General features: G+C 42.6%; 1 protein-coding gene across 16 annotated transcripts in view; it reads right to left on the minus strand.

Annotated features, from left to right (window-relative positions):
• NDST2 (N-deacetylase and N-sulfotransferase 2) overlaps window positions 1-27,027 on the minus strand; it is a 137,755-nt gene that overhangs the window by 18,916 nt on the left and 91,812 nt on the right. For 15 of the 16 annotated variants that reach the window (XM_054831047.1, XM_054831033.1, XM_054831040.1 and 12 more), the window contains one exon: window positions 5,099-6,498. In XM_054831047.1, the coding sequence (XP_054687022.1) occupies window positions 5,099-6,091 (993 nt within the window). In that variant the 5' untranslated portion in view covers window positions 6,092-6,498. Of the gene's footprint in view, window positions 1-5,098; window positions 6,499-22,877; window positions 23,807-27,027 lie in introns of those variants that run through there. The other variant, XM_054831032.1, reaches the window with a different exon arrangement.

Here is a 27,027-nt window from a genome sequence, read left to right on the forward strand (position 1 = left end):
TGGCTGGGGTTACCATGACGACACATCTGTCTGATGATAAATCCCAAAAAGCCCTGCTCCAGCAGGCAGCAATCCTTTGTGTCCAGGGAGGGACCAGGGAAGAACCGTGGGGGCCCCAGAAATTCTGCGACTGGAGCCCTATGGAGTCTTGCTTTCCTGGTGGGTTTATTGCTAATCATGTGCCACCCCTCTGCTGATGCTGAGTCCTTTTCACAGCCACATCCATAAGGTGGCATGGCAGAGGTTTGAAGAAATGTCTTTCCCCTGCACAGGATAAAAGAGACTAAGATGCCAAGTAAAATATTTGGAAATTTGTTTCAACAAATTATGCATTCCCTAGCACACTGGTTCAGAGAGGTCTGTGAGCTGTAGTAAGGTGAAACAATACAGATGTGGGAACAGGCCGGGAAGGTGGCACTTCTCTCTGCTCTGACACCTCTGCACTCTGTTTCTTTTTTACAAAGTAGGATGAATATGATAGTACTAATAATATCTTACAGGTGACTCAAGTGGCATTTCATTTATATCCATAACATTTTCTGAGATTCTTAAATGAAAGGCAATCAAGAAATGTGGATGGAGTAGGCTATACATTAAGATATAAAACAGCTAGCCAAATGCAAACAGATCTTCACATGCATATTTAAGAAATTTAGTTGCTCATGTGGTATGGGACAGAAGGTTAGCATTTTAGCTATCCCCTATTTCTAAAAAGTAAAGTTTCTTCCCCTAGAAAACTGCCCCTCCAATCCCTCCAAGTATTTCTGTTTTACATTTTCTAACTATCTTCCATTCCAGAAATCCATCCAAGATGCAGCCAAGACCACCAGCTAGCCAGAAAGGCCCCCTCCCCAGCTAAGCTCCCTGCTAGAAGCTCAGCAAGGCTCACCCCAGGAAGGAAGAGATGAGGTCTCCAAGAGATTCCCAGCATTGGCCACTAGACCTCATAAGCCACGTCAAGGCCTGACCTGCTTCACGCTTGTCACAGTCTATCAGAGAATACCATCTGCAACTCACAACCTGTATTTCTGGAGGCCTTTAGTACTTAACTGGGGCAGCCATGCTGCAGACCCAAGTGACAGCTACATTCCAGTGCACATTTCTGGACACAATGCAAAAAAGGTCTAAACTTCAGCCTGATGTTTGATGTCCATCACTTTAAAAAAAGGCTTTTTTTTATAATTTCAAATGATGATAAATATTTACTTCTCAGCAAATGTTAGGGGGAAAAAAGTTTAAAATTGTGCCTTGTTGCAACACATTAAAAAAACCCCTATATAATCTTGCTGATGGATCTGCAAAGATTTACTCAACAGTCACTACAAGCTCTTGATGCCATCCAGTGAAAGACAAAAACTCTCAATGGGGTTAAAATTCTAGGAGCGAGAAGAATTCAGGGGAAGCCACAGCACCCTAACTGTACCCTCTTTAGGTTGCTTCTTTAGGACCTAATCCTCTTCTAAGATGGCACAGTGTCCTTGGCATCGCAATAATACAGGACTAAATCTCGGTGCAACTCTGCTTTTTCAGCTATGAAATTTTTAACTTCCAAAAGTGTTTGCAGAGATTTTAGCTGTTTCATACAAACCCTAAGTATTACCTCCCCTATCTCAGGTCCCTCTAAAAAGAGGCAAAAGAAAAGGGGGAAATAAAGTTGAGAGTCAGATGCTGGGAAGAGAGGATTTCATGAGTCTAGGAAAACAGTACATGGACAAATGAAAAGAAACAGACGATAAAAAAATGGAGGAAGAAAGCAGAGTGCTTTTACAGCCTCTTCTCAAATGCTCATGCAAAGCATACTAGGAATGTGTTGCTTCTTCATAGGAACTGCCCCTGTGGACATTGGGTAGAACATTCTCAAGAGGATTTTCTGCAGTTTTCTCACTGCCCAGCAGTAGCACTGGCACAGCTCAAGACAGTGCTGTCAAAAGAGAAAGCATTCATGGTACTGGTATTTCTACCTCCCCTACAATGTTAGAATTGGGGAGTTAGAAACTGCTGAATATTTTCATTTCAGGTAAGATCATCCTCTATAATTTAGACAGGCAAGAGCTGGCTGACGGCCACCCTCACTAGATTCTCTCTCTTCCACCCTCATCATTCATAATCCAAAATGAAAGGACTGTCCCTGATTTTAACTTAGCTTGCTCTTAGATTTGCTAGCAACAACTGCTTGCTATTTATGCCCTCGTAGAGACTACCAGCAAGAGACGCAAAAACTCATCTACTTAATCTTCTTTCCTCTTACCTAAAGACGACCAGGAAGGATCATAAAAGCCAGATCCTTTTGCATTAGAAACAGCTCGTCTTTGTTGGCCAGTTCCATGGAGGTTTGGTAAATTCCGAAGATTATTATTTTAGAAGAGACTGCATGTGGAGTAATTGAAAAGAGATTCTCCGAGATTTTGTTTTGTTAATTACGTGCAGCTCAAATCTCTGGTAAACTTTACAAGGGAAAAATGTTTTCCCTGTGCAACTTCGAACTGTTTCACTTCAAGTGAGGGCTGCGAGCTCCTGCTGCAGCCCTTTGCCAGAAAGAGGAACTCAAGGGTTATCATCTTTAAAGTAAAAGCAAGTACGATTCCTTTTTTCTTTTTTAACAAAGCAGCTATTCAGCCCTCCTTTAAGCATCACAAATAAAAACATTTCTCCTTTCACTCAGGACATCTACCATGGGCATGCATTTGATCAAATTATATTCAGCACTTTCTTTTAATAGTCATTTTGTCTGGGAAGCTCTCTGAACGTGGACCTGCATACGGCAAACAGGCTCACTGGGACAGCAGTCAATTTTATACCTTCACACAACATCCAATCTTCAAACTGCTACCCTGACCACTGTAATCTAAGCTTTAAGATAAGGAGCTGTGTGTTGAGATAACAGCCCTGAAACAGAGCTTTCATATAAAAGGCCAAAGAAAATGCCAGCTGTTCTGTCACTATTATATCCCCTTCTCTCCCTGCAGCAAGAGACTATCAACAAATCCATGTAGTTATTTCTCACTTTTAAAAAATAAAAATTCATTAACCTCTTGTGGCTCTGCAATCAGAGAGCTTCTTTTAAATGGATAAATCTGGGTTTTATCTGCTTTGCCCGTGATTCTCTGCTTACTGATCACAGATTATGCCTCCATTTCACCCTGTTAAAACCCAAATAAAGCATCTTTTGGAATTATCTTGTATAGGTTTTTGTTTTTAACATCACTAGAGCAGCCTTTGTTTCCAAGAGCTTTGGCCACCTATCTCCTGTTTTCTCAGGAGTCTGTAACTTGCACAAACACTAGAGAGGTGAGAATCTCTGTTGGTTTTGACTAGAAGGTGCAGGGCCTGCTTAGGACCAAGATAAGATTGGACCCTTCAAAAAAAAGCTTTCAGAGCATTTCAGCACCTCAAAACACAGGGACATTGCAGTGAAATGAAGAAAATGTTAGCCTTTTCCTTAAATAAGTATCATATACAAGTGTTCCATTTTTCTATACCTGTTTGCTTAGAGAGTTGTGGTCAAAGGTGGCTTTAAAGAATTATTAAAGAATGATGCAAGTAAAATAATGGCATGCAATCAGAGCTGCTTCACGCATGCAGCTTCAAATGATCTGAAAAGATAAAGCTGGCTCCAAACAGAATGCAAGGGTTTCCTTTGCCCCAAGGGAAACTCGGGATCAGAAACAGAACTTAAAATCTCAAAGACCTGAAAAAATGGAGAGGAACTGAGATACGTCCTGCACGGATGCATAAAACACGTAGAAAAGGTGGTGAGGCTCCTAGTGAGGTGGAAAAGTGCTCTTGGGAATACGTAACAGATGAGGTTCAGTTCAGGTAAGGGGACATGCGTGTGTAACAGTAGTTTGTTTTATATCTTGGCCTCACATGTTCTGTGCCCTTGGATGAAAGGTTAAAGGGTGCTTCACTTTGAAGTTGTTTAGGAAACATGCTAAGGCAGCTGCTGTGACAGGCTTATTGTCATCATGGCTGGTACCCCGGGAACTCCAACCAGGACATATCTAATGGCAAGCACTAAATAGGAATCCAGAGTGAAAGGCCTGGGGCCTCATACCTCTGGGAACAAACAGCCTCAGCAGACCTGGAGAAACAGGCAACGCACCTGCCTCAACAGCTACAAACCAGAACTGATGGGGAAGATACAAAGGCAAGCCCTTGGCTCCATGAGGCAGCATATGTACACATATCACAGACTTAGGAGAACACTATCACATACTTTCAAGGACACAGAAAATTACAAGGGGCACTTAGTTTCTTACCTTCTTCCTACTTGTTTTCTCCTTAGCCTGTCTGGCTTCCCTCTCCTCCACAAAATCTCTCTCTGTGCCTTTCCCACATCCTTTCCTAATAGGTCACTGTATTACTCAAGGAACTGCCAAGGAAAGCAAACCACAAAGATGGCATCTCTTCCCCATTTGCGAGGCCACAGAGACGGTTCTCATGAAGGCTTGGTCTGCGCATGTCTCCCTGGTGAATTTTTGGATATTCCCTGCCCAGGGATGGGGGTGGCTGGTGGAGGACATGAGGGAGGTGTAACGAAGGGTGAGAGAAAACTTTTCTTCTCCCAGTTTGGTCATGTCCTGAAAAGCTAGATAGCCACAACATAGACTATAGCAGTTTACACCGCATGGACTGGCCTACAGTATTGCAATATAATATATACAGTTTATATATATATAAAAATAATAAATAATACTATAATAAATACAATTTTTCTGTTCTATTCTAACACAACTTGCCTTTTCCTTTTGAAAGGTAGAGTTTACAGCTACAAATAGGTGGACAAAGAAAACCTACATATGTTTATTCCCTGTGTCAAAGGGGAAACAGGACAGACTACCACAGGCATCCTCATGAATTCAGAGAGGCCAGTTACAGGTCCCAGAATGAAAAATGCTCCATTTAAGCCTGTAAAACTGTTGAGAGCATCACATATGGTGCTTCCGCATCTTTGCAGGCTACTTCTCTGTTTAAAATGAGAACAACTACAGCTATCAACTCTTTCACTCAAATTAAATGCAACCTTGACTTTCCTGGCATACCACACACCACAAACTAGAAATTTGTCTGGGGCCTGTAGTTATTCTGAGCATTTTACCTCTACATCAGACACTTTCATGCGAGTGCCCTCTTTTCCCACAAATATATCATCAATGTCGACGAGGATATAGCGATCAAGTGTGAGACAGAGGCGCTTGCCAGTCAAATAGGCAATGGCATCCACGAAAATGAGTTTGTGCAGCCAAAAATTGAGGTTATTGCCAAAGAGAACCCGCTGAATCCCATCATGCAGACCCAGGTCCTGCACCACCGTGGCATGCAACGCTTTGTGAGTGGCTAGGTGAGGAATGGACTCCGAGGACTTCGTGCTGGCCAACAGCACTGGCTCATAGGTGCTGTGGTTTGACTGGAACACAGTCCAGTCATCACCAGGCAGGGGACCCTGCTCAACCTCATTAGCCCGGGTGACATAGAGCAGGGGAGCACTAGGGTTGATGTGATAGTCTCGCAGCCCCAAGTTGGAATGTAGGAAAAGGGGGAACCCCTTGAGCTGTGCACTGAGTAGGCTGTTCTCGTTGGCTTTGAAAAAGCCTATAATCCCCACGCCATACTCTACACAGTATTTGTCCAGCAACTCTCGGTTCCAAGCATCTAGGTTCACATATTTAAGGATGTTCTCATAGATAATAAGAGCGTAGCGTCCCCTATCTTTGTCTGTCAGAGTGGGCATATCCCCTTTGCCAGGGGCGATCTCTGTCCTGTATTTAAACCGGCTAGATTCCAGGATGGCCACTATTTCCTGCCCCAGCTGGGAGTAAATGCTTTCCACAAAGACTAGCACCACAGGATCTGTGCGTGAGGTGTCCACCGATTTCGTGAGCCTCCAGTTGGCTTGCGGTGGGATCAAGATGCGGTGCTGGTTGCTGCAGTCACTGAATGGCAGGGGTGGCGGCTCCTTGATTTTGGGACTGTTAGTGACGTAGTAAGCCAGGATGCACATGGAGACCAGGCTGAAGGCAATGAGCAGCAGGATCAATCTGTGGAGCTCCAGCTGCCGCACGTGCCGCACTACTTTCCACAACTGAATCATGGTGAGGCGGGCTGCCCACCCCCTCCTCACACTCTGCACCCACGTTGCTCTCGAAGTCTCCAGTGCTGCTGTGGTAGTACCCAGCAGCAGCTGGCAAAAAAGAAAGAGCAGCTGCAGAGAGAGACAAAGCTAAAGCAAACAGCTACATGGCTAGACTCCCAGGGATCTGCCATTTATCTCAAGTAACCATGGCCCTCAATTCCCATTGCTCTTTTGTGTGCTTCCTCTTGGTTCCTCTCCTCTCACTCAGGAAAGTCTTTTGGAGGAGCGGGGTTTCCCAAATCTCGTCTCCAACAGCAAATCAGTCTGTCATCCTGTGTACAAGTGGTTTCAGCTCAGCCTTCCCAGGTGTTCTGTTTCTCATTTAGCTGTTTCACATTCACATGATGGCACCTTCTCTTCGCATCCTGCAATTTAAAAAGAAAAAGTCAATTCTCAGTATGAATTCATGGTATTTAACGAGTTTGAGATGAAATGGCAGGATCAGCAGGTGCTAGGTGGGCAGCATTGCTCGCCTGTCAACAGGCAGACCTGTTCCCTGGGAAGTGACGCACACCATTTGCGCGGGAGCTTGGCAGAACAACCACAATGGCCTGTGGAAGAAAGGTCCTGACAGTGCACAGGGACTCAGCATTTGCCTTGGGTGAGATTCTCACACACTACAGCAAATGGAGCCGGTGTACCTGGCCTTCCCCCACTCCTCGTTATGCCACTGAACACAAAACAGGAACCCCTTTTATTCTAGCCTATATTTCAAAATTAAGAGGAGGAGAGAGCCCTCACATTCTGTGTCTTGTCCTGTTCTCATACTAACGATGATGTGTCCGAGCCCTTGCCAGTGACTTCCTAGGCCCTTGGGATACGGCTGTCCTGAACCCAGCAGGATGCCTCAAATTCCCACCAGCTCTCTTGCCCCACAGCTCCCAATTTATATGGTTCCCACCTCTCTATACAGGCCATCCCAGTTGTCCTGGGAAGTCATGTTCTTCCAGAGCTTTCAAAACACAGCTCCGGATAGCCATCATCCCTCAGGCATCACGGAGCCAGGGGCACAGGCTGCCCACGCACTGCACACCTAATTGCTGCCAACTGATTCAGTGTGACTTGGAGAAGAAACATCTCCTGAAACCTTCCCTCACATGCCACTGAAGAGCACGAAGCCAGTTTTAAATCACCAACAGCACGACGTAAATTTGGGTTGGTCTCAAATACGTGAAAGCTTCTTGTTACGAAGCTCTCTCACCTCCTGCTTTGTGTTTATGACAGCAGACTATTTCACCATATGTTGTTATTTTTCCAGGATAAAACGCTCAACAAAGCCAACACACACCAAGCCGTCTAAAACATAAACACCAGGGAAAGTAACTAAATTGCTCCTTGGTTTAAAAATAAAATAAAATCACTGTGTAGTTTTTCCTCCCTTACAGAAAGCGTGACTTACCTACAGCAACAACAGCCAGGTGTGTGTTACGTGGGATACAGGCACATTTTTGGGGAGCACCTGCTGCCCTTCCCAGTACAGTACAAAGACACCCTGAATGCCAGATGTTGCTCACCAAGTCAGCCATGACCAAAATGAGCTCTCTGTAAAAGTTAAAAACACCCTTCTCCTCTGAAAACCTTTCTTCCTTACACACCCATGCTCCTGCAGACATGTGCTCCACCACATACAATCCCTCTAACCACCTGCTCAACTGGCACAGCGTACAACACCAAGAGCAACAATAACAAAAAAAGTACTACCAAAACAGTTCTTCATCCGTTCTTCATTCCTCCCATTTTTGAGCCTTTTTGTTACTATCATTCTGATAAACAAAGAATATTAGAAGACTAGTTTGTCCATGAGTTTAAGACAGACATAAGGTTTTTATATAGTGAAGTCAGGGTTTAACAACTAGCTCCACCAGAAAAGAATCTACTTGTGAGACATGCTTATTTTGCTCCACCACAAGTCACTTGCGAGACAGATGCTTATTTTGTAATGTGTATTACTAAACAGAAAAAAATCCTTCTGAGTCAGGGAAAATATCAGTTCACAGATGAGGCCAAAGTCCCACTCTAAAGACTCCCACCAGGCTGTTTTCCAAACTGCTGGTGCAGCTTGAAGCAGAGACAAAAAAACCCAAGCAGATTTTATATGAAGAGACATAATATTGCTAACTTTGTGACAGCAGATTGAAAAGAGTCAGAGTGCTCTTTACACAAGCCTTATAATGATCATTAGGTATTATCTCAAATAATTTCTATGGTATAAGCTCAGCAGTGCAGAGACTGGCTTGTGTAGTGCACGAGGAAACCTTAGCCCCGATGAGGTCTTCAGAATAGCTGTAGACTGTAAATGTAAAGTATATTACAGAAATAATTTTCCCTGAAGAAACTGAGACACAGCAAATCTTATTGAAGGTCACACTGCAAGGCAGCAGATGAATCAAGATTTAAAAAATAAAAATCTCTGTTCCCCAGACTCCAAATGGATCAAGTCTCCATTCCCAAATGGCCCTCTGTAATGACAGAGCTGGCTTTGGAAATCCAGCTCAGCCAGCAACAATAAGCTGTTTTTTTCAACACAGACAACTGATCATCTTTCAGTTTTGTCTCTACATACTGTTAACTTTTTATTGAAAAAAGGACAAGGGAGAGAAGGGGAGAAAATACTATGGGAAGATGTAAAAAACAGAATTCAGATAGGTTTTTTTTTCTTTTTTGTTACTGAAGTGACAACTGATTTTGAATGTATGACTCTCTGGACTGAGTGCAGGATACAGCTTGTAATTCCAGTTCAAGTCAAGTTCAGTCCCAGTTATACACTGGGACTGCCAGTGCATCATCAGCATAGTACCCCAAAATGTGCCATCTTTCAAAAGCAAGCAGGAAGATAACCTTTCCACCTTCACAATGAGCCTTTCCCATCCCACTGACTCTGCAAGGAAGGCCCTGATGTCACCACCCTCATTCTTGGCATTAGAGCTCCAAAGTCGCACTGAACTGCAGAGAGGCAGGAGCCAGCAGAGGCAGAAGTCAGCAGGGCAGAGAGAGGTTAGATAGAAACATATAATAAATGCTGTATCTTTTTTATGAGGTGAATTCCCTGTAAGACACAATGCATACACAGCTCCATGCATATCAGCTGCTATGAGAAGCGGTCTTCATTCTACTCCTGTGCAACAAATTAATACAAAACACTCCACTCAGATTTCTATACTCAATTTTGACTGAGAAGACTGAAAATTGCAAGTCAGTGTCTTCCCAAATAGCTCATATCCTTTTGTTTTTTAATCCCATTGAATAAAACAGAATAATTAGAATATTTTGGATTCAAAGATTCACTATCTTAACATTTTTTAGACAACAAGTTGTTTTTGCAGGAGAAAATAATGTAAAGAGGGACTTATAAGCTCTGGAGCCCATGCGCTGCCTGCAGAAATTTCCAAGCAAGTGTTTCTGGGGTAGAATTCGTAATGTAAACATCACAGTAACAGTAAGAAAACTGAGAGCATGCTAATCTATGCAAAAGTCTGGCGAAGTACTGTACTACTTTTACCACTCTTTATCCCCAAAACATCAACCTGGAAAACACTTCTCGCTGGTTACACTCACTCACCTCTCCAACTTCATTTTTAGTGTTGAACTGAGTCTCTATTTTGCAAAGAGCTGTAGCTTCAGTTTCCTGGTTATCAGTTTAAAGATGAAAATCACAAGGCAACTGTACTATTCTGTAGAATAAGGATGAAACCAGAGTTTAAGCAAGGCTGCCACACCTGCAGTGCCCAGCTGAGGGGCAAGAGGGAGAAGAACCCCCTTTGCTGGGCGCTTCTGAATCACAGCAGTGTTTTCATAACAATGACTCCATTCAAGCCTCTAGCGAAGCTCCCAAACAAGCCCCCATTTGTTATATGGGTGAGCTCAAAAAACAAATTAAAAAAAAAGGCCTGTATCAGATTGCTGCTCAAGAATCTGTCAGCTCCGATCTCTTTAACAAGGCTTCACTGCCAGAGGGCATGCCAGCTGGCAGGGTATGGATTTAGCTCTTTGGGGACCACATCAGCTGGTTTAGGTTCAAATGAAAAGAAAAAAAGGCAACAAAATAAATATACCAACCAAAATTTATATTAAAAGGTGAGAGAGCTGTCAGAAACCACCCATACCCAAAACACAAAACCCAGAAGGATCTATACTGGAGAAACAAAAGGAAAAAAGGAAAAAAAAAACCACACTGAAAATTGATCCCTCTTAAAGAAAAGAGAATACCTGTGCCTTCTTTTAAGATCAAACTCCTTGGAATCTAGCACCACCACAAAAAAAAAAAAAAAAGTTTTTAGACAAATTAAGGTGCATTCTGAACTCCTGCCAGGACTGCCTGAGTGTGAATTGCAGGAGGCGGCAGTCAGAATGCGTAGCAAGGATGAAGTGTTTCACCGGTGCAAGGAAACAGGCTCAGCAGGCTCCCATCCTGTCAGAAAAGCATCGCTAAACCAGAGAGCATCAGCTGTAACGTCAGCTATCTCACAAATCACCAGCATTAAGACAAACGCTTTATAAAACTTAGATGTTCTGTTTCCTAGTGATATACAGTGTTAATGTGAAACATAAACCGTTTTGTGAATTATCAGCTGCTAAGCCACATGGCAACTGATGTGATATGAAAGCAAGATAGCAATCAGAATTGTGCAGTTTTAATGTCTGATCTCCAGATATTTCCAACGCTTGGAAATTATTGTGGGGGATCAGTATAAATGCTTAAGACCAGCACTTGTCCAAAACCAGTGACCAGAATACATGTATTTGGGGCTGCTGGTACATTCATCCCAAGACATCTGTATCAAGAACTTCTGTCTTTATAAACTTGTCTCTAGCTGAGCCACAGAAGGTCTTACCACCCTAAAAACCAGTGTCACGAGTACATTTCCCCAGCCCTTTTTATTATTCATAATATAACCGTTCTTTCTGGAACACACAGCAGCAGGATCTTGCCTTTGTCCACAACAGCTCTAATTCAGAGGTCTTTCTTTGGCACTTCCTGCGAGACAATTGTTGCCTTGGGCCCCAGAGGGACTGCAGTAATTGAGTTACACAGTAATCAGAGAAGGAATCTGATTGATTTTCCAACCCATTCCACTTTAATGGTGTCATCATGACACAAAATTGTCTGCTTGATTATGAGACACCACAGCCCCTCCCTTTTCTGTGGTGGTATCCGTATGCCAGGCCTCCAGGTACAGCCCCCCTCTCTCATGAAGGTGGGGAACCTGGCAAGGAACTTCAGCAGAGCACAGTAAGCCACATGGCAAAAGAATTAGCAGACCCTCAGGAGAATGAACACTGGTTGTATTCCACATATTGGATAACAAAAATACTGTGGAAATTACAGCCACATTGTAATGTAATTGCCAACCAACTCATTTTTGGGCTCTGGGCAGGTGCTTCAGCTAGCACCCACTGCCAGTCAAATCCTGCGGTGAGAGACTGCCCAAGGAATAAAAAACTCAGATCAAAGAAGCAAGAAACACTAATGGTGCCCATGCTGCTCCGACAGACAAGCATGCAGCCCCCAGCCAGCGCTGTGCTCTGCTTCAGCAAGTCCCCGTGCAGGGATAGGTCTCTTTCGGTACAGACCTGTGATAAGCTGGAATGCTGCCAGCTGGCTTGAAACGTGTCAGTCTGATATAAGAGAAGACCTGTGTGATGAAGTAATAATTATTTTTATTTTTTTATTATCATCTCCAGACAGATATGTAACTTTACACCTTCTGCAAGAGCAACAAACTGCAGTCCGTGCTAAACAGATCTGCATGAACTCAGCCTGCCTGGCCCGATGGAAACCCAGCCGCAGGCTTGAATTTACCCTTGTGCCAGTGCAGTGAAGTTTGAAGGCACCGTGAAGGCACAGATCTTGCAGAGGCCAGCTCATGCTGCCGGGCCAGCTCCACGGGGAGCTGCACAGGCATCACATGATTCCTGCAAGGCTCTTGCTGTCAGGATATGTGATATATCCCTTCCGCTGACAACATAGTTCGCCGTGGATCTTTGTTCTCTTACTCCTTTTCGGTACAAAAAAAGAAACAACAGGTTTAGTCCTTCCTGTGCCAGGTGCCGATGACAGAGGCATGGCCCAGCACTACCTGCTAGCAATGTAAACCAACCCTTTATTCTGAAAACAAAAAGGTCCTCCTTATAAGAGCTTCCAGGAAATCTGGTTTTCAGCTCCCTGCCTTCTCCCCATCATACTACACTTGCTGCTTAGGGTCATTACAACTGACCTGACTAATTTGCAAAAGCAAGGATTTTCAAATTTTTACACTGGGGTATTCCCTCAAGTTGAACATCAGCACCACAAGTCCCTACATGTTTCACTGTCTCGGCACAGGATAAATTTGGAAAGGGAAAACAGTTGTTGTCTTGTTTATCAGCCTGCCTAAAGATCAGATGTGCAAATCAGGAACCTGAACAATTATTTAAAAAACAAACAAACAAACAAACAGAATTCCAGACTTCACCAGTTGCTGATGCTACCTACTTAATGAAAATAATATGTAGCTTGGCAGCTGCACACCTTTCCTGGAATAAAAAGGAAAGGTTACAAGTATCACGGTGCTCACAGAAGTCAGAGCTTTCCACCAGCTGAGGGGATGTAAATAGGGCTGCACAGGTCTCTATAATGCAACTGCTCTTATGAAAGAAAGGAGGCACTTTCCTCAGAGATAACCAAAGGGGCATCCCCACTCCTTTATTTCACATGCTTCTGAAGCTCTAACGCCCAGGTATCAGGCCACGACAAGAACTACACCGTTTCATTCTGGACTTACCCTTCCTTCTGTTTCGTGCCTTCCCTGACACAGAGGTCTATGCATACTCTGACCCTAACCCTTTTCCCAAACCAGGTGACAACGTGAAGACACCAGCTCCTTTCTGCAGCCAGCCACTTGGGGCTGTGGGACAGACAACTGAGTTAGCGTAGGTCAGAGCCTGCCATACAAGGGCACTCCAAGTTGCTCTCCACTCCCACCCAGGTGGGAAGCGAATATTTCAGTCACCCCAAATGGTGAGAACACACCATCTTCAGCCTCCTCCTTACATCGGTAATCAACAAGTATACCCTATCATGGCAGAACATCTTCAACTCAGCTGTGAGAACAGGAAATAAATGCAGTTTCTTCTGCATTAGATATGGACAAGGATCTAAATTCCATTCCCTTATGCACCCTGCTTATCAAAATTCAGATAAACGATCCTGCTGCAGAAAGCAAAATGTCTTCTCTGCTGCCTTCTCTTAAGTAACTTAATCAAGTGGGGAAATAGTCAAACTGCGGCAAAACCAAGACAATTCAGTGTCAGTCAGAGTTGAAGTGTCTTAATATGGAAATGTACATGATGAGAGTTTATCTGCCATTGCCATGAAAGCATCCTAACTGTTCTTCCTTTGAGCTACACTTAAAAATTTCACCTCAATTAGCAAGAAGCTGATCTTCTATATTCAATTGCTTTCTCCTGTCAGGTAACACATAGGAGCTAATCTTTTCCAATCTATTTTATCTAGGAGCATACGACAGCAGGGAACAGGTTAATACCATTACACTGAAAGTTTGTCCAAATTCACATCAGAAGAAAGCTGTAAGTATGCTCTACTAAAGCATAACACCTCAGGAAAGACTCTTGTGCTTACCTGTTCTTGCGTATTTGCACCAATGCTCACACAGTCAGAATTTGCTGGGCTTGTAAAAGAATGTGTTCCCTGGCTGTGTACAGCTGCTTCCTCCCCTGCCTGCCTTCAGATGAGGTCGTCTATTCAAAAGACCTCTATCCAGTGTGAAGTTCACAGTCTTTGTAGTTTCTAATGTTCTGTTCTCTATTACCTTGGTGTGATTGAAGTAAGTCAGTCTCCTGGACTCAGAAAACAAAATCCTCATATTTTTGCTATTGCACAACAGCTTCAACACAGTGCAAACTCTCTTTGTAAAAAGAAGGGGAAAATGATATAAGCAAGCTATAAATCTGGCCTAGCAAAGGCAAAATGAGTAAAAACGAGCAAAGGGAAGAAGAGTGGAATGACTGGAAAAGGAATGACTTGAGGCCTATGGAGATTATGCAGGCTGGCTGAGACAGTAGTTTGGAGGCCTGGGTTTTGCAAGGCAGGAAGAAAGTGCTCTCTACTGCTCTCACTAAGCCTTCACAGCCACTTGTACAATGAAAATAATAATCTGTTTTTTCACAAGGGTTATGGCAGAAACAGACTGGGTGGCAGGGTGGTGGGGGTGGTAGTGAGGGTGGTGGTTTGCAGACTGTCAGGTCTCTGAATGCCCTGCTCGGCCTCCACCTACTGACCTGTGAGGTGTACCTGGGCTCAGGCCATGGCCTGAATGACATTACAAGTATGCTCAGCCTTGCTGACCTGACTTTGGACCTGCCTGATGACTATGGACTTGTCTGGATTCCAGATTGAACCTAGTGGCTGTCACTGACTGTCTCTGTCTTGTTGGGGATGTTGCCAGTGTTGGAGGAGGAGGAGGGTGGATGAAGACCCTGGAGTCAGGACAACTCCAGCCTACTGAGGTCCTTATGGCCTTGATGGACTCTGCAGCAGCTTCACACACTCGTTAGTTTTCAATGCATGAAGGATGTGCAAGTGACAGCAGGAGGGAGTCTGCTAGAGAAACAGGGTGATAAAGAGTTGGGCTATTGTTAGACTTCCCTGTCTTAATGTGGGTGGAATTATTTAATTTTCTCTCAAACCATCTGTGTTTGTAATTGTTACAAAATCAGAGCAACATAGGCAATGCACACTTATTTCCACACCACAGTTTACATTATGCCATGTTCACTACATTTTTAAGCAAGAATTCCAACACTGTACCTTCTGTTCCCCTTTGTAGAAACCTTGTTTTTAGACAACACAGAGAAATTAAACTTATTTCAAAAGACATGTCTCAAATATATTGATTCATTTTAAACTGCACTGTAATTACACATCACTAGTTCTGCACCTTCCTCTCATTTTATAGACTTAATTGCTAAAGTGGGTGCTACATTCTTACATTTTTAATTAGTCAACTGATTACAAGTAGAATTTTTTCTGGTATGAAGCTGCATCTTTAAAATACTCCTTCATGCAGAGTAAGTCCAGGACCTCATTAACAGTACAGACAAACTCGGGAACAAAAGCTGCCATATTTGCAATCAAATCTACCCTCTGATAAAACCAAAGTTTTGTCAGGAAGGCTCAATAATGAGCAAAATGTACATCTCCATTAGGGACTGCAGCTGAAGACAAAAGGATCTGGGTACTGAAAACTGCAAGGTATCCAATTATGCATTTTGGAGACTAAATCAACTATCCTGGAGGCTGTTTTCCAAAACGTACAGGTAGCAAAATTCCCAATAAAATGCATTCAACTACTGAAAATCTGATTCATTTTTCATTATTAACATGTAAACTATTTATGTTTTGAAGAAAGAAATTGTTTTTTCCCAGGAAGAAATTTAGTTTTTAAGTCCCCTTTTAATTTCTGGTAATGGAAAAATGTATGCCTAGCCTTATGTTGAAATTAATGGGGTTAGTCGCGTGCCATTTTGCAAGCTTGTATACGAATCCATAGCATTAAACAATTATGAAACTATTTCTGTTTCACACATAGCATTTAGGTATGAAGTCAGATATTATCAGAAGTAAGACTTAAGAAAATGGAAGTATTCAGAACACTTTATTATGAAACGTAGTCTCAAGCAATATTAATGTTTTCAGAGTTTCTTTTCCTTTCCTAATAAATCTTCAACCTGGTTAAAATAATTGAATTGAAACCAGAAAATCCCAGTAACTTTTTTTTTTTTTAAAAAAAATAAACAATCAGATTGCCTTGTCTCAGTTGGAATGGAAAGAACAGAATTGCCAGAAAAGTGAAGTTCTCTCCAGGTGAAAACATGCATCAGCCTGCATGGCAAGGTGTTCAGTAAGAAAGAGAACCCACTTCTCTTGGTCTAGCCTGGTAGAAGTTATTCAGCCAATAAAATGCACTGCAAAAAACCCAATGACTTGATCCACCACTTGCATACAACAACATAACCATTTACCAACATGTTGTTTTACTAACATGGTGAGTCTTCTGCTTTTCGGCAATGTTTTTGTGGGAAGACTTATTCCACAAACAAGGACACAAAAATGCTTTATAAACAGTAAGCAGACACATCTCTGTGCATGCCTCTGCGAGCTTGTCTGTGCTAGGAAAATAACAGCCACGGCACCACAATAACCACTATAGCGAAGCTCTGCAATGACAGCAATGTTACTGAGCACCACCAGATTTGCCCAGAGCCCTGTGTTTTCTACCACCATTTCATGCAAGTTGATAAACACAGCTGAACTTTGACTATACAAACAGGCTAGCTGATGGCACTTGCTGTAATACAGGCACTAATTTTCCACAGCCTAGCAATTATCTTAAGATAAAAAACTGCTGGTCTTTAATAGCATACGGAAAATAGTGAACTAAGTGAAAAATCTGCTCTCAAAATGGGAAGGGGAATTTACTACTAATCATTGTATAAAGAGCTAATGCAAACAATGCTCAACAAAATAGTGGCAAATACACGCCTTTATCCTGCCATGTATTCTATCTCACATTAAGAAATGTGATCCAGAACAACAGATATAGGAAAGAAATCATACAGAGACACAATTAGTCAAGTAAACAACTTGGGAATGATTGCTGGAAGAAACAGGTTTGCAAGAGCAGAGAGAGGGAGGGAGGATTTGGCAGCAGAGACTGGGAGACTGTTCCAGGAATAGGAGGCAGCGTGAAACAAAATGCAAAGCTGAGAGTAGGAGGAAGAGATAAAAGGAGGAGTGCACAGGGAGTCAGAGGGGAGTAGGAGAAAATGACAGCTCACATTGCTTAAGGAGGCAGAAACATAGCGCCTAAAGACAGAATTTGCCTGAGACATTAGGTCTAGCTTACCTACTTTTAAAAAACATAGGTTCTTTAATAATCAGAAGAAGCAGGGTCTAAAAGGCTTAACAGCTCATCTTCAAAGATGAATTCCAGCAGAAACACGCTAGCATACTTACAGCTTATGTATTTAATGCTGATGGAGAAGGGCTCATCCAGTTTGCAAGTCTAAAATTCACCATGTCTTGCAATATCCCGGACACACCACAGCATTATTTCATCCATATCCTGACTAAAGCCACTGCTGGTTTGGTTGTGAAAATCTAATATGCTTGCAGTACTGTCTAACTGCATTCATCCCTTCCCTTTGTCCAGAGAGAAGCATTTGGGAGCAAAAGAAGGCAAGGACTGCATTAGGCAGGAAAGTTGCCTCAACTACATTCTTACAGTGCCTTTCTGCCCTTTCAATTGTAAACCATTTCCCATACAGAGACAAAAGCGGTATTAGCTAGCTGACAGTGTAGATTACCTACATTAAAGAACACCCACAATAAAACACTATAAATGCTGGAATTTCATCATTAATGTTGAAATCTCAAGTACAAATGTGCTAATTGATCTCAGTGAGGTAACAGATACTTTATAGTTTTCAGATCACTTAACACTAAAATCTTGTGCGCAGATGTGATGGGAGAGAAACAACCGCATTTAGAGCGTTCAAGAAATTCAAACTCAACTTTGCAGCAACACTATAACTAAATAATTAATGCTTTTTAGTAGCCCCAGATTAGATTAACACTATACTTCCAGACAAGATTTTTTCTTCTTTTTTTTTTACTCAACATTGCTGCAAAGGGGGAGAGCAAAGGCAGTCTGGATATCCAAACTCTGAATTTTCTTATCTTCTTCATTGTAGCCAAAACACAAGAATTAAATAATTTTTAGCTAGACAGCAACTTTGAAGAGCTATAATTATGTTACTAAAAAATACACCATGATAAACATATTTTAAATTTTTATACATTAATTTTAAAGTTAAATACACAAATTAATTTTAACTCTAATTATTTGGTCTACTTAACTCTCACATAATTAATTTGGTGGCTGGAATATAAAGATTATAGCTTTTTGGAAGACATGCTCTGTTTTCTTACACAACAAAGAAACGAAGCCTCTACTTGAATTGTAAAATTCAGTCTTCATTATGAATCTGGGTTAGTGTTTCTGCAATAATTTGAAACCCTTTGACTTTGTCCTCACTCTCCCGTGAAGCGCTAAGTGGCTTGCAGAACATCTGTGATTGCAAGTGTTAACGGAAAGTGCATTCAAAGGACCCGCTGACATCTTGGTACCTATAGCAAGAATTCTGCCCCAGTGCTTTTTTTGCTTATTTTTGCTCATATTCCCCTTTGCCTGCTTGCATTTTGCCAACCAATTTATCTGACGCGACCAGGCAGCATTGCAAGGCAGCTGCCTGCTGCTGGATGCAACCCAGCCTCCTCTGCGCTGGCTTTGCTGCCTGACTGCCCTCTCAGCCAAGGGGGGGGACAAACAAATGTGCAAATTCACCATTATTACCCCACCCCAGCCAGGAGAGCAGACCTGCACATCCTTCTCCTCCTTGGCCACACAGGGCTGCCAGTTTGACGAGGTCATTCCAGCTCCAGGAAACCCACCGACGCAGCTCTCTGTTTCAACCCCTGCTCAGTGGGACAGTCCCTTGGCAACAGTGCCAAGAGAGAACTCCACTGAAGCAGTGCCAAGGGGTGTGGGGGGGTTATCAGGCTATAAGCTCATTCAGCTCCTCCAGAGTTAGGACAGGATGACTGTTTTCTAACTCATTCCTGCACGCGTAAACTGAGGACCCAATTTTGTCCTCTCATCCAGACACTGATTTTCCAAAGCATTCAGAGAGGAAGATTCCACAGCTGAGCCACAAGCAAGGGCTCCATGTTCAGGAGACCAACATTGGGATCTGCCAGGTTCAGTGCTTTTGTTGGCTTCCTTCTTTCCTGGCACAGTTACAGAAGGGGTAGAAGGAAGAGCAGAATTATCACAGGAGATGAGACAGGGTGGCATATTAAAATCTTCAACTTCCCCTTTGTGCACTGGTCCACACCATCAGAAATGGGTTCAAAGACCATCTTTGAGACAGTGAGTGCTCTTTGTTGTCCCTCTGGCAGGGAGCTAGACATCATCCTAAAAGCTAGGGAATTAGAGTAAGACTGAGTTCAGTCCTTTATTCCACTTTTAACTTGATGCAGTTACGCATTTCCTGAACCCCATCTGTAAAATGAGAATCACGTTACACAAAGATGCTGAGCACCGATGCCTCGACAGCACTTTGTGAACATATTAGAATGAATTGGTATCCTGATGTTACCTGGGTAAAACGCAAACTTCAAAGCAGTGATAAGGGTGGGATTGCCATGGCTCACTGCTCTACTGCAAACACTCCAGAGAATGACATTTGAGACAGACAGAAGGTGAAAAATCCTGTAGCAGTTCTCAATTAGCAGAAGGGTCGTAACTCAGCTTGGTTTGCTGACAGCATATAGGTTGCTCGATGGAGGGATGAAAATTCTCTTCCCCTCCACTGCATTTGCCAGGGTCTCATACATTTCTTTTTCTTCACTGCTGTTATTTGCGTCAAACAGGGGAACCACGCTCATTCAGCAAGGGCCACCTCAGAGGTTAAACTACTGGCAATGGCATTTAATTTATTGGGAAGAGGGAAGAGAGTGAATTTATTTTAGGTCAAATTGCTTATATGAAGAATCACCTTGGACTCTGCAAATGCTAGGAATACAAATAAGAGAAGATATTTGAGTCCTCTACTTTTTTAGAAAGAGTTCCACTTTCCTTCACGATCCTAAACAGACTAACGCCAATCAACCAATTTAACGTACACAGGCTGAACCAACGCCACGAATCATACTCCTAACTACCTTACCATCTCAGAAGAGACACTTTAACTTCTAGCCCCCCCTCCTTATCGAAGTCCAAACAGAACAACTGCACATATATCAGCGGGAGACGCTGGAGGTCTGCATTATGTGCTTTCCCACATTCCCCACCCCAGGAAAAACATTTGGCCTTTACACAAATATATTCTGCACTTGAATTTTCAGTACAAAAATAAATACTTACTCTGACATGAAGCACACAATATGGACTGGCCACTAAGCCCCACAGAAAGGCTGAAAAGCTACAACACATGAAAGCAGAAAGGGCTGAACTTCTCCATTTGGTCTTTTTCAAAAAGGAGGGCCTCTGCATAACCTCAGCTCATATATGGGGTTATGAAAAAGCAAGATTATGCTTCCTTTGTTGTATGATACCTAACTTTACAGGCTTTTGTTCAGAAGAAGGCATCACACTGGATTGAAAGCAACTTTTGAAATGGTAAGCAACAAACCTCAATCCCTTTGAGGAATATTTTGCATTAAAGATGGCTTCAAATTTGCAGTGAAAGATTCCAGCACCAGCCATATTCTGAGAACAATGTGTGCTCTCTCTCTGCCAGCCCCTGTGCCTGGCTTGCTGGCTCTATAGTGAGTTTGTTATTGCCCTAAGGGAGTATTAGATAATGAAGAGCTCAGAGTTTTCCTTTCGCTTCATGCCTGGGCTCATCCTGATGTGTGTAAGCAGGCTTAGTTTGCAGACTTTCCTTCTCAACCTCTTTCCCCTCCTATTTTCAGCAACCCAGCAGCATTTTTTATAAATGAGCACTGCCAATTGCCTCTCTTGAAACAAGCTTATTGAATCCATCACCTTCTTTAGAGTGTTTCAGAGACTAAAATGAGGTTCCCAGCTTTCAAACACACCTGAGTGCTTTTACTGCACTGGGTGACTCCATCAAGAAGCATCAGAAAACAGGCACCCCACAGACTGATAACTAGTCAAGTACCTGCTCCAGTCCAGCTCTGCGCTACAAGTGGCACTTCACCCTGCTAGGAGAAAACTTTGGCAGGGTCCAGATGTGTGGAATGAGGTATGACAACAGAGACACATCTATACGCCCTGCAGCAGTAACACCAGGCTGAACAGGCGCTCACACAACCGGACCTTAATTGTGGTTTCAAGCAAATGGCTGCATCCACTCACGAAATGCCTCTGACACGCTATAACATTTTACTGAGCGCACAAAATGGTTATTTCATGATGAAGGACAGCAGTAGGGTAAATGATTTTTTGTTATATTTCATCTGAAGTAACAGACTTGATACATCATTTCCGGATGGTTTAAAACAATAGATAACACTTTTATTGAAAGATTATTGGTATTTCTTTTTGTAATTTCTTTCAAATCCCTGAAGCAGAAAAGCCACATAAGGAGGTTGTCTGACAATTCCAGCAGTGAGGTAAGACCCAAGAGTCCTGGAGTTATCAGCAGGTCACCTCTGACAGGTTACTACTGCTCTGTTGGTTAAACACTCCTGTCAACACGTACCTTTTCATTATCTCTTTGGGATTCTTGAATTGAATGGCCTATAGAAAGGCCAGATCCTAATACAATACAGAAAAAATTTCACTGCAATTTTAGCTAACCCAAAACATATGACATCACTTAAGCAGAGACCACTACCCTTCCTCACACTTTTTGAGCTGAAGCTGGGGAGAAAAGAGGGAGAGCACAGAAAGGAATTGAAAATTCTGTCTCCTCTTCCATATAGCAACATTGTAGAGGGAAGGCTTTAGACAGCAGGAGCTACATCTACACAGTTAGTTACAAAGCAGCCTGACCAGCTGACGACATTCATTACAGTAAGAGGAAAACACTAAGACCCTTACGAGAAGAGGCCCTGTGAGAAGTTTCTGGTCTGTGCTCCAGGCCAAGCTCTTGCTTCCTACACACTGCAGAAGCATCTGTACTAGGAGTATGAACTTGACTGGTTACTTAAAGAACATTTTTAAAGGCCCAAATTCTGTTTAATGTGCCCTGACCGAGAGAATGGCAGCTACATCTCATCTTGAGGATCAAGAAATTTCTTGATGACCAGAAAATCCTCAGTACTCCAAGCGAATCTTATTTCTCAAGGAACTAAAAAATGGAAAATAAACACATTGTTAACTCAAGGGTCCTCTTTTACTAGTTTGTGGTGAAAGGAAAAAGAATATCTGGAAAGCGTAGAAATGGAAATTTTTAAAGTTGCTAAATATTAACTTAGCACAACTAGCTTTGCTCTTGAGATGCAAATGAGAATTTAGATTGCTGCGTGACAAACCACTACAAAATGTGGTTGCATTAGTCCTCTGGGAATGTACAAGACATCATCTGATTTTTAAAATGTTCTGTCTGTAATGGCTCTAATCTTTATAATGATTTCATCAGTTACCAATATTGCTGATATCTGTTCATCTTCCAGTCAGGTATCCAAGACATAAAGTGACTACAAAGGGTCAAGGGAGCATCTATTTAATAGTGCAGCGTGAGCAGTAGCCTAGGCGAAGGAGTGCAGCTATAACCAGCTTCCTTGTACTGTTCAAGTGCATTCGTGAACCACCAGCTCCTCACAGGGCAGATTTCATCCTCCTCTAGCACATTTCAGAACCTGAATTTAACCCAGCAGCAAGGTTAGATGCAGAGACATCCTATTGGGGAGGGAAAGGGAGAGCAGAGGGAGGAGGAGGAGAAGGAACTAACAAAGAGCTTGACGAGCAAGGAACATAGCAGGCATATCAGTGCGAGATACAAGCCCTGCCAACTCCACTTAGTGCACTGCCTAATACAGTCACTGAAGAGCAGCTCCTCCATCCTCCTCTCAAAGCATTGTTCTTGCATATGATGACTGGCTAACAAGCAGCCAAATAACAAGGCATGAGAGAAAATAATGTTTTCTTGTAACAACCTAGGTAACAATTAGATAAGGAATAGCAAAGATAAGCATAAAGATTCAAATTCCTACCTTTAAAAGCGAAATCCTCAAGTGAAGTTACTTTCTCAAAAGGGGTCTGAGAGTCAGCAACCCAAGGAAAGACATGGAGCCAAAGGGAAAGCAAGAAAGCCTGAGAGCTGCTCTTCACAAAAATCATATAGAAAGTGAGCTGGCCTTTCTGGAGAAGGGCAGCTGGGCTGCACAGTTGGTAGATGGCTGAGCCATTATTAGTAGCAGTAGCTGCCTTGCCTTCACTCAGTGTTGCCAAAATCTCTCAGATCATTTTGTGAACCTAAGGATGCTCGAATTTTTAAGTGCAGATGAATGGAAAAATGTAAATAATTTCATGCTAAAAAAGAGCACATCACTGCTGAGCATAAGCACCATTAACCACTAGCTGGTATATCATACTGCAGCTACAGGTGGGTGCTGGGCAAAGCACAGTCCCACATAAACAGCCCAAAAGCACAGCCCTCTTCTCCCCAGAAACTATCTTGTCTTGCAGCTCCTCTCTGAAAAGCTTCCGTGTCACTCCCTGAAATCTCAGGAACGACGAGAGGAAAGTAAGGAAGATGGTGTGCAGAGGAAGACAGGGAAGCATGGTCCAGTATTCAGATTATCACAGCACACAGCAGATTTGAGATGCTCCTTCAGGGTGGGGATACAGCTCCATTCCTTCCTCCTCTTACACACTGTGCATCTAATCACGGCAGGGCGTTGAACTCCATTTGCACGGCAGACAATGGGATCTGGCAGCAGTTCAAAGGCATTTCTAGCGAAGTGACTGAACAAGCTCACTGCCAGCGCAGGCAGAGCGGGATGCAGAGTGCCCCGCTTTCCTCCCCTTCGCTCCTCAGGCTGCACAGGCAGGTGCTGCACCATGGGCAGCCAGTTCTCCTTTTGTTCCAGTGGCAAGAGGATCAAGGAGGAAACCAAAAAGGTACCGCCATGGAGAACAGCAGCACCTAAACCCACATCAATAAGGTAGAGGGAGGCGGGGAGCGAGGGAGAAGAGGAGGGAGAGGGAGATACAGAGAAGAGAGGAAGGCAGGCAGAGGGAGGGCAAGCAGGCGAGCAAGGGGGGAGAGGGGAGGAAGGGAGCCCGCAGACAGCAGTGCCTGGCACCCTGACAGCTTGCTGCCGGAGTTTGTCTTCTGAAGCTGTCACAGGTTTATAGATGCCTCCAGACTGACAAGCTGACAAGATGAGGGAAACTACACTCAGCAAATGTATTCAGCAGCAGTAAATTGCTTCTCCTGCCCTAATGTGGCTTGCAGTTTCACTCAGTGAACTGATCTCATTATCAGGGGAGGGGGAGCACACCAGCTAAGTACACTCAGACACTATTATTGGAATCTGGAAATTGGAATAAATCTGCAGAGGGACACAGAAAAATCACCTTTTTGTGCAGCACTAATAAAAAATTAGCATGTTTAAAGAACACATACAGGAGAGAGATTATGTTCTGTCCCTATCTAAGCGTGTTTGGTCGCAGTGGTGGTGGGAGAGCTAACCTCTTTTTATACCCCCAATAGACTGGCACAAGAGGGGTTCTCCAGTTTAAAACGTAGTAGAAAACAGTGCCCTAGCGGACTGGAGAGGCAGGCAGGAAAGGAGGCGCTTCTGACCACAGTATACTCTTCTCTTTGAAGATGCAAAGCCCTAGGTATGCTCAAAGTTGTATCCTTTCTCTATCAGGGTTTGGGAGAAGAGGGTTTTCAGACAGGATGACACACTAACACACATCTCTAGAGGAGTTATTTTAACAGGAGTTGACAGCGCACAGCAAACACTTCTGTAATAAGACAGTGAAAACTTAATGTGATGGAACGTTACAGGGTATTAGACAGTGCTCTGCAAGAGGCCTGAATCTCAGTGATTGAGGTGCTATTTGTTATAAAGCGAACAAAGTACCTCCTTAAAAATTTTATCCTGATAATAACAAGCTAAGAAGAAAAATCAGTTATCAGGCTCTTGGAGTTACCTACTAGGACTTAGGCTGCTTTTGCACAATGTCTAGCTTCTCACAGTTAAATTGACCAGGTAGCTGCAGCAAGGTCTGTCTCAAAGATATTTTCTACTGTCTCATTGATCCGACAAGCCCCGGAAGCTAAGGTAGAAAATGTTTTAAATTGTTTATTAGGAGTAGATTATTTTCCTTTTGAATTAGCAATAAAACTAATTCAGAATGTGCATACTATTATGCATTCTTTCTGTCCTATAACAGCACAATGATTTGTTCAGTGTTGTTTCAACCTGGAAGATACCTTACAAAACCACAGCAAGTTATTTATTTATTCATTTATTTAGTATGAAAACTGAAAAAAGCACTGAAGTCTTTTAGAAAGAAAAGCACACAGACATTAAGATATTTATTGCTAAGCGGTGAATAAAAGACGAGGTGCTGAGGGATAAGGATTACACACATGAAACTAGTGCTGCTGCCCTAATCAATCAACAAAAGTTAAATGGATGTTGAGTACCTTTGAAAAATGTGGTTTTTACATCTAATACAGGAGACAACTCTCTATTCTGCCTCTTGTTTAAAAAAATCTCACATATATGTCATGCTACAATGCAGCACTGCAAGTTTGCAAGCCTCTTTGTGAACTGCAGATGGATGATGCTGACAAAAATTTTCATTTATACATAACCTAAAATCATTTAAATTTTAAGCTTCCAGCTCCCATCTATGCCAGTAAACAAACCCTTTCCATTCAAGCTGCAGTATGCAAAAAGCAGATGTTGGAAATCTCTCCATACTCCGCTAATCACAAAGACGTCAGAAAATCCTTACTCCACACAACAAAGGACTGATTTTTAGAATAGCCAAGATTTTCATGACAAGTGTTCACCATACACTTAATACATTTTTCTCCAGTATCCAGTGTTTTATTGAGATTCAGGTTTATTGGACACTTGCTGGTAGTCTTTTCAAATTTATTCACTTAGAAAATATTAGAGAGAAGAATTACTGCTGCTCCATGTATATGAAGACAATTAACTTAAAGTCAAAACTTCAGTGTATCTCTCAAAGGCTAGATTTCCTCTCCTCCACCCTCCCTACCCAAACATCCCATACTTTCCCACTCCCTGCCAACTCCCAGAACTATTCCATACTGTCCCCCAGATCAATGGCAAGCAGAGAAAAATTTAGCTCAATTGCTGAGCTAAATTAGAGGCATCACTTAGCAGCAAGTACACCAACTATGTCCTCATGCTAGCAGGTAGTTATAGTGAGATTTCAGTGATATTTTCCTGAACAGTCAGTCCTAACTACCCTGCGACGACACAAGCTGTAGTTCTGCTCAATATCACTTTGTGGTGACTGTCTCCAAAGAGCCCTTGAAATAAAGGGGGAAATGGTGGGTGTTGCTACTTGTTAAGAGACAGCCTCTACTGCTGCACATTGCAAATACTGCCTCCCCTTCCCAGACAGCTTCCCCTCTGTCATGAAGATTGAGATAACCATGTAGGTCTCTCTATAACGTTCCCTGTGCTGGTTATGATATACAATAAGGCCTTTCTGACACCGTTATGTGCTCTTTTTATTCACTACTCAATGTACTTTAATCATTGTAGCGAGAGCAGAGGCACAGCTGCAGAATTATACAACACCACGGCAGAGGTTTTCCACCAGGATCAGCAGACTATTTCTGAGGGGTCCAAGGAAAGGTTATCAAGAAAATCAGGCCAATCATCAGTAGCTTTAATTCACTGTAAAGATGTCAATATCTTTATTAGACAATTTTTGTATATCTGTGAATTAAAACAGATTTTAACTTTTGTTAGCATAATGCCCAGGAAAATGAAAGCAAACTCAAAATGTCTAGTCACGATTCAGATAAAAGTCTCTCTTCTCTCACTGGCTGAAATCACATGCCCGCTGCAGCATTTCTGGACCAGCCCGTATCTTTCATCTACTTCTAATACTCATAATCTGGAAAACCCATCTGAAAACCAGAACCAACTATCTGGAGAAAGAAAGGGGTCTTTTAGAATCTCTATACCTAAAGAATGGTGATTGTTACAAAAATATTAACAGTATTTGCAGTATTTCCTCCTTACGGGAGGAACAGCATGATTTCCAGGCTGTTGGTTAGACCCAAACCTCTTGCTGTGCTTTGTATCAGTAGCTTATAAAGGTATATGGTGTCAAGGTAAATATGTTTTAAATAAG

The sequence above is a fragment of the Grus americana genome, chromosome 7, assembly GCF_028858705.1.
Source record: "Grus americana isolate bGruAme1 chromosome 7, bGruAme1.mat, whole genome shotgun sequence".
NCBI lineage: Eukaryota > Metazoa > Chordata > Aves > Gruiformes > Gruidae > Grus > Grus americana.